This window comes from Hylaeus anthracinus, unplaced genomic scaffold (genome assembly GCF_026225885.1).
Source record: "Hylaeus anthracinus isolate JK02 unplaced genomic scaffold, UHH_iyHylAnth1.0_haploid 12002, whole genome shotgun sequence".
In the NCBI taxonomy this organism is placed as follows: domain Eukaryota; kingdom Metazoa; phylum Arthropoda; class Insecta; order Hymenoptera; family Colletidae; genus Hylaeus; species Hylaeus anthracinus.
The window spans coordinates 16,226,758-16,239,240 of NW_026534349.1; the positions used below are offsets into that span (position 1 = coordinate 16,226,758).

The 12,483-nt window shown below is 38.9% G+C and overlaps 4 protein-coding genes and 1 non-coding gene across 7 annotated transcripts; 2 read left to right on the top strand and 3 right to left on the bottom strand.

Annotated features, from left to right (window-relative positions):
* Window positions 1-242: 242 nt before the first annotated feature.
* On the bottom strand, window positions 243-6,856 carry LOC128892543 (TATA element modulatory factor). Of its 3 annotated transcripts, none has more exons than XM_054153058.1 (12): window positions 6,548-6,856; window positions 5,896-5,937; window positions 3,718-5,762; window positions 3,538-3,639; window positions 3,154-3,432; window positions 2,753-3,091; window positions 2,482-2,694; window positions 2,261-2,407; window positions 1,793-2,185; window positions 1,481-1,718; window positions 1,280-1,406; window positions 243-1,178 (listed from the first exon to the last, which is right to left on the bottom strand). In XM_054153058.1, the coding sequence occupies exons 3-12, from the start codon at window positions 5,748-5,750 to the stop codon at window positions 892-894; spliced, it is 4,158 nt and encodes a 1,385-aa protein (XP_054009033.1). In that variant the 5' UTR covers window positions 5,751-5,762; window positions 5,896-5,937; window positions 6,548-6,856; the 3' UTR covers window positions 243-891. The 3 variants fall into 3 exon arrangements, with proteins under 3 accessions (XP_054009033.1, XP_054009031.1, XP_054009032.1); XM_054153056.1 differs by having other exon boundaries at window positions 3,532-3,639; XM_054153057.1 differs by lacking the exon at window positions 6,548-6,856 and adding an exon at window positions 6,145-6,325 and having other exon boundaries at window positions 3,532-3,639.
* A 188-nt stretch (window positions 6,857-7,044) lies between these two features.
* Trnai-uau (transfer RNA isoleucine (anticodon UAU)) lies at window positions 7,045-7,137 on the top strand. The gene is given in 2 exon segments: window positions 7,045-7,082; window positions 7,102-7,137. It is a non-coding gene; the product is annotated as a tRNA-Ile (tRNA).
* A 1,865-nt stretch (window positions 7,138-9,002) lies between these two features.
* Window positions 9,003-9,741, bottom strand: LOC128892490 (uncharacterized). The gene is made up of 3 exons (XM_054152933.1): window positions 9,615-9,741; window positions 9,419-9,550; window positions 9,003-9,337 (listed from the first exon to the last, which is right to left on the bottom strand). The coding sequence occupies exons 1-3, from the start codon at window positions 9,739-9,741 to the stop codon at window positions 9,003-9,005; spliced, it is 594 nt and encodes a 197-aa protein (XP_054008908.1).
* Window positions 9,742-10,219: 478 nt separating this feature from the next.
* Window positions 10,220-11,117, top strand: LOC128892407 (IQ domain-containing protein K-like). Its single transcript, XM_054152820.1, has 3 exons — window positions 10,220-10,606; window positions 10,680-10,816; window positions 10,874-11,117. The coding sequence occupies exons 1-3, from the start codon at window positions 10,364-10,366 to the stop codon at window positions 11,115-11,117; spliced, it is 624 nt and encodes a 207-aa protein (XP_054008795.1). The 5' UTR covers window positions 10,220-10,363.
* LOC128892408 (28S ribosomal protein S34, mitochondrial) lies at window positions 11,021-12,377 on the bottom strand. The gene is made up of 2 exons (XM_054152821.1): window positions 12,079-12,377; window positions 11,021-11,901 (listed from the first exon to the last, which is right to left on the bottom strand). The coding sequence occupies exons 1-2, from the start codon at window positions 12,265-12,267 to the stop codon at window positions 11,509-11,511; spliced, it is 582 nt and encodes a 193-aa protein (XP_054008796.1). The 5' UTR covers window positions 12,268-12,377; the 3' UTR covers window positions 11,021-11,508.
* Between the last annotated feature and the right edge of the window lie 106 nt (window positions 12,378-12,483).

Below are 12,483 nucleotides of genomic sequence, written 5' to 3' on the forward strand. Positions count from 1 at the left end.
TCCGTCCTTTCTTTCCGATACGTATTATTTTTATTGAATATCTGTATCTGCCTACCTACCTGCCTGCCTGCCTGTTTGCTTGCTTGCTGGCTGCCTGATTATGCTATGCACTCGCGTATATATACGCGTGTGTACTGATTTATACGTCCATAAATTTCTAGTTTCCGACTTCTAATTTAAAATTAGAACCTTAAATTTGTAATGTTCTGACATCTCATTTGTAATTACAAAAAAAGATACCATTCTCAGTAAACGAACGTAATTTTTTAATAAATTACATTGTAATTCAATTGTATATTACAATATGAGAAACTTTAAACGATATATTACACTTCATATCACATTGTTTGTCTTCTTACTCTATTTGTACACGATGTACGTGTATGCGCGCATGTACATATGCAACGGAGATTGATTTGAACGATTACTCGTCAAATGATCAATCATCGACTGACGACAGCGATGACTGTAGAGTGAACAAAACCACATACTGCACCTTTTGCAATTTTACACAACCATTAAATAACTGAAATGTAAAATTGAAAACCGTGGATCGTACTTATGAATAACCGAAAGTTCGAATTGTTCAATTTAATCAAACGACAAGCTCGAATCTCCTGAAAATATTCACCATAAAACATATAACATTCTTTTACCTAACCGGATCGACCTGTTGCGATATTTAAAATAATTTTATACAGATTACTAATCTGCGTCTTTAGCTCACTATCACTTCCTATCATTTTTAAGCAACATCGACGATTTCGTTGTAATAAATAACATTGTTTAAGAACGCGTCGTCGAATCTATGCTTTTACAAACTGCTGGTACCACGCGTACTGTCTATCAAACTTAAATTAATCAACGGGGGCGTTCTAATCGCGAACAATTTCAAGTGTCTCGTTTCAAAAGTTCATCGATCTGCGTTTTGTACATTTCTTTAATATCAGCGAGATCCAAACGCAATTCTTGATTTTCCTCCATTTTCTCACCGTACATTTGTAACAACGCGTCGTATCGTGTTTGTATCTCCTGCAAACTTTCATTTAAAATTGTAACGTTCGATACTTTATTATTTAATTCTTCGATCTTTAAGGTTAACGTAGACAGTTCAGTGTTGAGCGCGTCTCTCTCCGTGTTACGACGCGATAACTCCCACTGAAGTTGCTGTATTTCACCTACAAACAAAAATATGGATCCACTTATTTTCTTCAAGCACGGTAACAAACATATGATCGATAAAATTAAACACACTTTATTAATATATGTAGAAACATACCGTCTTTTTGTTTCAGTTGCGACTGCAAATTCTCAAATATGGAAGTGCTACTCGATCCTGCTCTGATCCTACTATCGTACCCCATCGCGTATCTTTCAGAACTGTCTTCGGTAGCAGAATGGTACAACTGGAATCAGAATAGTTCTAAGTTATGTTACGTCAAAATTAATCAGTCGGTTCGTTGTGTTATAAACAAATTACCGGCCAAATACTGTTTATAGCGTTTATTGAGTCTTCCTCTTCAACAGTGGTAGAACTGAGTCGTTCGTTGCCATCGATATTTCGTCGTTGCTCGGACATCGCGCGATTCTTCTTCTTTTCCGCATCCGTGGCTGCTTTCTCAGCTGCCAGTTTATTCTCTAACGCAACGATCTCTTTATTCAACTCCATTACTTGCGAAGAATGTGATTGTTCAAGCGATTCCATCATTTGTCGATGCCTGAAAATATAACATCTGTCGAATCGAATTGAATCGAATCCTTGAAAAATGAGGTTATCCCGAAAACTTCTTACCGGACATTCTGTTCGATTAACTTCTCCTTTTTTATCATCAATTCGTCATACGATTCCTGCAATCGTGTCCTTTCAGTTTCTTTAGCAGCGAGTTTTGATTCTAACTGAGATATTTTTGATTTCAAGTTAACATTTTCCTCTTTCAAATAGCGTTCCATCTCGATTAAATTTTCCACTTTTGTCTGCAATTCAATATTCTTTTCCGACAAAGCTTTTTCCTGTTTCATGAAGCTGTTGGACTTGTGCGTCAGGTTCGCTTGAAGTTGCTCCAACTGCCTTAGTAGTGTTTTCGTAGCCATCGATACCGACTCCGAGAGTTCTTCGCTTCTGGCTTCGGCAGCCTCTAGACGTTTCAGTAGCTCACTGTTCTCATGCTTAAGGAACTCTTCTTTTCTAAACGTAGAACAAGATAAAGACAATAATATTAGAAAACTATTATGGATGCCATTTTGACTCTAAGATATTTACTTGACGCGCATTTCCTCTGATTCTCGTAATTTAACTTTCAGTTCTTCCACTTGCGCAAGAAGCTGGCACGATTCCCCAGCGCTGTTTGTTGCGTCTTTTAATTCCGTTTCCGTCACTGCTAAAAGTTTCTTTGTTTCGGTTAGATCCCTGAAATATAACAGGTGAAAAAGTAAAAGGAAAATCAATTATCTGAAATGTTTTGCTTAAATCATTTTACTTACATTTTCGCAGCATCTAAACTTTTCTTATAGGCATCCATCTTATGCAGAGCGTTATCTAATTTTTCTTGTAAAGTCAAAATCTCTTTTTCTTGTTTCTTCGTTTTCGCTGTCAATGTATGGACAGCCTCTATTTGGGATCGCTCGACTTCTTCTTTCGCATGCAACGATCTTTTCAAACGTTCTAATTCCGAAGTCTGCTCTTCCATTTGCTCCCTGTAAACATTCCGAGTGAAAGTATTATTATCATAAGTACCTATAAACATGTACGTACTTTTGACTCTTTATCAAAGCATCGTTTTCTTTTTCCTTCACTCGTAATTTTTTAATAATATTACTATGTTGAAGCTGTTGCTTGCTCAATTTTTCTCCTTCCTCCCTAAGCTCCTTAATGATCTCGTCTTTTTCTGCGCTTAAGGAATACATTTCTTGAGATGACAAACGCGTAGCTGCTTCCACTTTTAATTGATCCAAATTCTTTCTCAATAAATCTCGTTCTCGTATTGCTTGCTGGAATTTTCTTTCTAACGCGGACAATCGTTGAGTGTATTCGTCAGCGATTTGATTCAAATGTTGACTTTGTTCCGCGTGTTTTTCAAAGCTGTCGAGTTGCCTGTACAAAATGTAGAAATAAATCAACGAATAAGTATCGCACATATTATCTATAGGACATACTTTTTTAAATTGGTGTTTTGCTCATGTAATTCCATGTTCATCCTGCTCACGTCGAGGAGCTTCGATTCTCTAGCTTCTAATATTTCTGTCATCTCCTGTACACGCTTTAGCAACGTCTCTATCTCGAGGTTCCCTTCATCGGATCCCACGCTAATTTCGCTCAGTTCCCTCGAATGTCCTCTGGCCTTTAAAGTTTTCGTCAAGAGATCGCCACTTTTCGTTGATTGCAACTTTACCAGGCTTTGTCGCGACTGTGTCGAGCTCGAATCGCCATTTGGACTATTTTCGATAAAAATTGTTGTTTGTCATTGAGTTTAAAAATCACACCATAAAGATAATATTCACGATAGACAACTAATTATAATTTCACAACCGTACCTGTACCTGGATATGATTTCAATGTCGCTGGAAGTTGTCGTTTCTAATTCGTCCCCACTGGTATGACCGCTCGTTTGATCCGAACCAATTTTAACCAGATCGGACCGACTGTAAGAAACAAGATGAAACCTACCCCGTTTGAATGGATACTAATGATTTAATTAAATATAAATTTCTATCAAATACCTTTCTGAGGAAATAGGGGAATTCTCTCGAGGGACATCAACGGCCTGTCCTTCAATCTCGACGATCTCACTCTTTTCGATCATCGCATCCGCTAACATTGTCTTAACGTACGAGCTAGATGTTAAAGGCGTCTCTGAAATTTTTCCTTCCGTTTTATGAAGTAACGACGGATTATCTTCTGAACTGCTCTCGATTAAGGTTCCCTCGCAGCTCGAGTCTGTCGACATTAGATGTTGATCCACACCTTCCAGGATATCCGACTTTAAAGAATGCGATAAAACAGCTTCATCGGCAGGCTCCGATTCTGGTACTGCTGGCTCTATGGTTGCGCTTATCAAAGATTTTATACCGAGATTTTTTCTATCCGTTTCTTTGCTCGTTCCATCAAGATATTCGGCTAGTTTACGGATAGGTTGCGTGGTAATCGCTTCGATTGGCAAATGTAAATTATGTTTATCTTTTAAGGAATCCAGACTTAAATTTAAACTCGTATCTGTGTAACTCGTCATCAAAGCTGGTTTCCCATCCGAACACGAATCGTACATTTTTCCACTTGGAAGAACGCTATCGGGTATCTCCATTTTACCTTTGACTTGTTCTTTTTGTTGCAATGTTTCTAACATAGTCGTGAGCGTACTCTCAGAAGCGGAAGTATAAGAATCTTCGGCCAAACTCGCTTCCTCTGGTTCATCTGGATAGTAGGGCATAATTTCCATGTTTTCCGACGTGAAAGATTTTACATTATGCCCACCCGAGGACGATAAGGTCTTGCTTAAATACGAGCCTGATCCTCCAGGATAAGTTCCTGTCGATGAGGTACTGTTCACGCTACTCATGCACGAATCATCGCGTGGAGTTTTCGCATCATCCACTGGAGATTCGTACGGGGAAATATCAGAAGAGGACGGATACTCTTGATTTTCTTCTTTATTTCCACTCTGCGTAGCGCTGCTGTCTTCCCAGCAAGGTGTCACCGAATCTCCCCTGTCCAATACAGAGGACGATTCAGTGCGCCTTGAGTCTATCGGTGATAAATAGGGACTGCTATCACTTTTCCAATCGCCTAAAATTTCTACAGAACTCGGGGACGTTACTGGGCTCTCTGGTAGTATCTCCACTGATTCGGAGTCCACTTTAACGCCCATTACAGAAGGACTTGCCGAGTTACTAAGAGAATTGCCATCTGATTCAGGTGTGGTGGTGCAATCTGTGTTCGATCGAGAACCAAGGATCTCGACGCTCTCCAGACTCTTCTTATCGTTCTCCGATGACACGTAGGAAATCCTGTTCAACGCGTTTCCATCGATGCACGAACTAAGCTCGCAAGAGTCTATCTTGTCGCATTCCGATTCGCTGTTCTGTTCGTTTGTAACAGTAGCTTCGTTTTTATCCAAGGGTTCTTCGATGCAGTCGTGTTTTTCCGCGTTAGTACTCAGACGATCTTTCGTTTTATCATCGTCATCGGAAGTTACATTCTCCGAAACGATCCTGTCCAGTGAATCCGATTGCTTCAACGAGTCGGAAGTCGATGTTTCGGTAATATCTTGAGAAGGATCATTTTGAATTATGTCAGCGGCATCTTTCTCGTCGCAATCTTTGTTCGTTTGTTTGGAATTCTTCCATGAATTCGAACTCTTAGTCTTGTAATCATCTGGGAAGGATGACGAATATGTAAGCTTGGTTTTTTGTTCAATTCCAACAGACGTGCTTTGTAGAGATCTTGAGTGAGTAATACGGTTTTGACCATTTTCTTCTTCGTTAAATTTTGGGGATTCGAAGAAAGATCCAGTGAAGCTGCCCCATATGCTGCTTGCTGCTTCTTGTTTAGAATCCTTGCTTTTTTCACGATGATCGACATCTTCTTCACCCTTCAATCCCCAATTTGAGAAAAAGTCTGATGTATCCTCTGTATGACTTTCTACAGGTTTTTGATCTTCGTCTTTGATATCTAATGCTTTATCGATAGTTTTCTGGGCACCTTTCAAAGCGGACTTGGCCAAGTTGGCAAACCCAGTGGCATCAAACCAGCTCATTCTTTGTTGTATCTAAAATTAAAATGATAATGGTCAACAGTATAGTACGATGACGTTAAAATTAAGAATATTTTCGTTTATCAACAACTTTAACTGTTAATTAATATACCACATACGAATGATTCATGGAACGAAAGTAACTTACCTTGCATATTAACACATCCAAGCTGTATATAAAATTGTTCTTCTGAAAAATGTGATATGCACAAATTTAGAGGTTAGAATATTCGTAGTAATGCTTATGCTTTACAAAACTTTATATTATTTTGCACGATATACGAAGAATTGTGAATTCGCATAATCGATCGAGAAAGAATCACAGAAAAGATGAAACGAGTAAAATAATCGAGATGAAACGAAGAAGAAGGCTGTCAATCGCATTTTCGTGACATACCTATAATCATACTAAGAAAACTAAAAGTCACAACTCATCCAAAACTAAATAACTATTGTTTGCTATACATCGATTATTAAATTAAATAAGATTTTCAACGTATCGAACAAACAACATTTGCACGTTTAAAAGACATTTAATTAACCAAAACGAAGGTGATGGCAGTAATTGACACGTCAAACAGCAACAACATATAGATGCATATTTACGCTTTCATACATAAGAAATTATGTATGCACACGTATGTGATCATGTGTTTTCATACTCGATATTTGAGACGAAATTTCCTTTCGTAAAATTTGACGTCTTTATACGTGGTTCCTTCTAGAAACCTGGACAACATTTGCGTATTCCATAATTCTTAGTAAATGTACAATGTAAGGAAATATTACGTAAACGTTACCTTTCCATCATGATTTACAGTAATTAGGTATCCGAATCGACTGACAATCACATAATAAATCAGTCTGAACACAAAAAGTAAACAGAGAAGATGTAGCTTGTCTGTCGTTGATCAACGATAGCGCGACACGACATCTTTCCCTACCAACAATTCTATAGCGAGGAACGAACTCGACAAAATGATAGATAATAGCACAAAAGTTTGCCAAATCTAATTAATTATTCAACATATCATTGACGTATTTCAATACGTTAACTAAATGATATTGTTTCAATTTAATGTACGTATATGCGTACACGCAGGTAACGATCGTTTGCCTTGGTATTTTCGTTCGACATACACTTACATATTATACTGCCAGTCTAGCTTTCTTCTTTGATGTACCATCTTAAACAGCTAAATCATGATTAAGTACACGTAACAGTATAGAATGGAATCATTTTTTGAGTTAGTGGTCGAGTCGTTGAAAAGTATTCTTAGCGAGGATGTTACCAACAGCTCCAGTGGCGCAATTGGTTAGCGCACGGTACTTATAAGACAGTGACTAGTGAGCAATGCCGGGGTTGTGAGTTCGAGCCTCACCTGGAGCATTTTTTTTTCAGTCAAAATTTTTATACTTCATTGAATGCTACATATAACACGAATTCAACGCGAATTTATTGTACGTACATATAATTTTCACAAAATTGTATAATACAATACGCTGGATGTATTACACGCGAAATTTACTTGTATTTATTTTAACGCTGGTTCTATTTTATGAGAGCCGAATCGGCAAGTACCAAGCATCCAATTCCGAACAAAGTTTGAGCCCAAGGGTGAACAGGGCAGCGGAAGCAATTATACTTCTGACGAAGGAGTCGTGGCTCAGAGCACGGACGATGCAGGATAGAGAACAAGTGCAAACATCGTCGAAGTAACGTGTACCCTTGTTCAGCAAGTATTCGTCAACGATCTTTTGCCTTTCTTCGAGTTTGCGTATTCTGTCTCCTATGAGAAATCGTACAAAGGCGACTCTTAAAATTAACCAATTAAATACTTTAGCGATGACTACTTGAAACGAGGGATCGGTAAAGACAGGACAGTTATCAAAAGCCTAATAGACCAATCAGTAGAGCATTTTTGTGTGACAAAAATAGTAACAGCAAACCGATTGTGCAGTTACATAGAAGGGTATGCGTAGATTAATAGGTATATGTTTTTCACTCCTAACTCTGTTCCGTTTTCTTGTTATTTACAATTTAATTGTAAAAAAAGTCGTGATTTTTGTCGTTTTTTGCTTATAAACTTTAAACTAATGCAGCAATATCAATGCTTCAATGAGACAAAATGTAGGTGATGAAAATACCTACAGAATGAGACCTCGAACGTCTCGATCGGATAATGAGGAATGAAACAAAATCTGGAAAACCGGAAAATTCAGCGTTTTTTCAAAAATTCGTATCTTCGCCATTTTTTAAACTGAAGCGCTGGCCTTTTGGGAACAAGTAGTGATTGATATGTTCTTTATGTGTGCAAAAAGCGGGGATTGTCGGATAGGTGGTTTTCTCACAATCGTAATCTGAATTTTTCAGTACGCTTTTTTCCATCGGGCCTGTATGCGTTATCGTAAGACCGATTTTTATTTTAAAAAAAGATTTGAATAGTTGACGTCGTGTACTATAAAACGTATATTCTAGTTTTTCGATAAAATGTGTTGAAGTATGCGAAAAACCATATCAAACCTACCTTATATACCTTTCTCCTCGGCTGCCGCTGTGCCCCCACCACTCGACCGCGATTGAGCGTTCGGCCGTGTTTAGTCAACTTTACAAGGGCTTTTCGCATACTTTAACACATTTTCTGTAGAAAAACTAGAATATACGTTTTGTAGTACACGATGTCATCTATTCAAATCTTTTTTTTAAACTAAAAATCGGTCTTACGGTAACGCATACAGGCCCGATGGAAAAAAGCATACTGAAAAATTCAGATTACGATTGTGAGAAAACCACCTATCCGACAATCCCCACTTTTTGCACACATAAAGAACATATCAATCACTACTTGTTCCCAAAAGGCCAGCGCTTCAGTTTAAAAAATGGCGAAGATACGAATTTTTGAAAAAACGCTGAATTTTCCGGTTTTCCAGATTTTTTTTCATTCCTCATTATCCGATCGAGACGTTCGAGGTCTCATTCTGTAGGTATTTTCATCACCTACATTTTGTCTCATTGGAGCATTGATATTGCTGCATTAGTTTAAAGTTTATAAGCAAAAAACGACAAAAATCACGACTTTTTTTACAATTAAATTGTAAATAACAAGAAAACGGAACAGAGTTAGGAGTGAAAAACATATACCTATTAATCTACGCATACCCTTCTATGTAACTGCACAATCGGTTTGCTGTTACTATTTTTGTCACAAAAACGCTGCTTTAATTCTCTACCGATTGGCCTATAAGTAGATAACGTTAAAAAAAAATAAACTTGCTCCGTGAAATACGTCGAGGACAAGTTGGATCGCATTCGTCTTGAACGCTTCCAAAATCAACCCCCTCGCCGGAAGTTCCTGCCGAAACTTCTCGTTCGCCAGTTTGCTCGTGTTCCCGTCTGCCCGTTGTTTCCATTCCTTCGCGTTCTGTAATCTCTCCAAACGAATCTCCCACGTATCTACTAGTTGCTCCGACGGTATCAGTTTCGACCAGCTTTTCAGATCCTATATCAGACAGTCGTCGTGTTGTCCCCGTCTCCGTTAAGGTAGTAACCGCTGGGTCTACGCCTCTCTCCGACAGGATCCTCGAATGCGCTAAGAAATCGAAGATTTCATGCCAATGTTTTCAGATAATTTTACGTTCCTATTAGTTTGGATTTTGGAGACTTTCTTCACCTTTTTTCTCAGACTGCGCTGCTTTCGTCCTTGCCTCTACGTCGGACAATCGCGGAGACGTCTCCGTTTGCTTGATGGACCCGATCGGTGCCAACGTATCGACACCCTTCTCTTTAACACTCTTCGCAGAAACTAAGGGGGAACCGAACATATTTCAAGCCAGTATTTTGTCTACTTAATCTTACGCAGAACTTACCTGCGTCCTTACTAGGAATAGACTTTCTCTCAAGAGCATGGATACGTCTTTCCTCATCCGTGTCCAACCATTTATCGACACCCTTCTCTTTCACACTCTTGCCAGAAACTAAAGAGGAATCGAACATGTTTCAAGCAGCTATTTTGTCAATTTAGCGATCTTATTCAAAACTTACCTGCGTCCTTACTAGGAATAGACTTTCTCTCAAGAGCATGGACACGTTTTTCCTTATCCGTGTCCAACCACTTATCCGCCAAAGCCGCTCTTTTCGGGTCCTTGTCATCGCGGAAACGACGATCAAAGATATCCTTGGTCACCGTTTCGCCAAGTTCAGCTTTCTTCACGATCCATGGCGCTTCGGCGACTGGAGACCTCGTCGATTAATTCGAAGGCAATCAACCAAGATAAAAGCAGGAAACTTGATAAAGAGCATAACTACGAATCGTACCTACTTTTCTTAGCTCAGCTCTCACTATAGGACACCAGGGCTCACATGCAGGCATCTAAAAGAGTTTTCGTGGTCGCCCAGAAAATTATCACGGAAGTTCCATTTTATCGAACCCTCGATCGAGAAACCGATTTTGTTGATCGTTTGCCGGCTCGTTGCTGCGGATTGACAAATGATTTTCGCGGCGTTCAATTATCCTTTCGACGCGTTCGCTGCCAGTCTAATACCCGTGAAAATTTCGATTGGAGAATTGGAAATTACTTAGTGCAAAGGCACTCATCCAACTCCCTTACTTTCGAAGATGTGCAACGCATCGCCAAAGGGGATCCAAGAAATTAGCATCAACGAATCGAGTTGCATAGCTAGCTTGCAAAGCGACGATACGGATGTATGTCGGAAATTTTGCGGAAATGGCGAAGAGGAAGCGTTAACTGCTGGTCGAGAAAGGGATCAGTCGAGTTACGTCGAGGAAAGGATTTTTCATTTGTTGTTACCCGCGTTAGAGGAAACACTGTTCGAAGCCTCCAAATGGAACGCTCTTCGGGTACACGTAAAAACATGCCAAACAAATCCAGCAGCTCGCATAGCATTGCACAAGTCATACAAAGAAATTGCAGGTGCAAAAGTGTCGTTTCAGTGGCCTCGACTACCTCGCGGAGATTTTGTGGAACCGTAATCCTCGTCGTTCGAGGGTTTTCTCACCCCCATTGAATGCAGCCGACATCCCACTGTTTAAACAATGGTTGCGTCTGCGGTAGGTGATCAGATGACTTGGATTGTATTCAAAGTAATCATCCATCGTTACTCGTAGGCCTCCTTATCCTAAATCGTGGTTGTGGTCCGAGGATGAAGCAGCATTGCACTTACAACGGTTCGTTCGTGGCTGGCTCGTGAGAAAACGTACGGATGTTCAGGAAATGAGGCAATTTTGGAAGGTGAACAAACGCAACACGACGCATACTCTATTGGATCGTTTCTTTATATATACAGTACTATGCCGTACCATGCTACATAGCAAAATATACAATATCATATCACACTATTGTACATCGTAACACAATTATATCCATTGGTTCACATGTATTTTATAATGGTAGAATATAGCTGCGAGAAATTTGTTGGGGAAAGAAACTGACATTGTTCAACAGCAAGGAATTCATGTTTCAAGTACGTACTTTGTAAACGTGACAACTACACTTAAATGCAATAATCGTCGGTTTAATGTGGTCACAGATGGTGAATATGGAACGGTGGACGCTGACTCGGTTCGTTGCAGAAAATATCGTCGGATGCTTTATACGAATAAAGTCAACGTCGCGAGAGCGAAAGATACGCTTTAAAACAACAAAATGGTGTCGACACGTGAATTGGTTCGGATGTATGAAAAACATTTCATCTTTTATTAAATTATTAAATTAGATACGCGTATAATGTATCGAAGTGCATTTACGATTGGCTTTTGGATTCTTCGTCCAAATAAATAGTCTTTTTTTCTATTATATTGACTTCGACTGTAGGGGTTTCGTTTTCGTCTGCTACTCTGTAAAATTTAATGCCATCTAAATTATATATAAGGTTCAGTTTAGGTTCTTCTGTGAGAGGTTGCCCTGCTTGTTTTGCTTGGTGGTATAACAATTCTTTCAGAAGAGGTGGAAAACTTGTCGTCCTTGGCATAACTCTCTTGGCTGGTTGTTCTTTTCTGTTTAGAAAGAGGTGCTCCTGGTCTTTAGGTATTAAAACATAATCCGCCTTATAGGAGACCTGTTCTATTTGAACAGGGGTTGGTTCAGTGTAACCTCGGAAAGTTCTTCTAACAAGAGCTGCCACACTTCGTGATTCCTAGAACATACAATTCAGTTTTAGTATAATATTTACAAATTCTTAAATAAATATATCCGAATTTATAATCAAAAGAAAGTAAATGAAACGTTTATAAGATTATATATTTATAAGTGTGTGGGTCACGTCTAGTTTCCACACAAATCTCAAACAGTAGAATTAAATAAGAAAACTTACATGGGGGTTAGTGCCGAAATTTGGTAACGCGGCTACTTTTAGTATTTGCATGTAACATGCTTCGGGGTATCGTTGTTGTCGACTTCTAATTACCATTCTACCTACACCAAAATTTTTCAAATTTGCCAAGATCTCCCATAAGGGTTTCCCTTTGAAGGTGGTTGTTCGACCAATATATTTTATCGGCATTTTTTTTTATAGACTCGCGAGTAACTATGAACGTTTTAATTGATAAATAGCGATTGTAGCCTAACCTCTTTTGGAAAGAATAAATCTTCTGTCTCTATCCAAATATTAGCGATTGCAACGACACGATTAGGCGAATCGGTTACTAACATACCTCATTCGACTGGGTTTGTTCAAATTGTTCAAAACATTGGTTTCAATGCTTTGAAGTATTCAAAG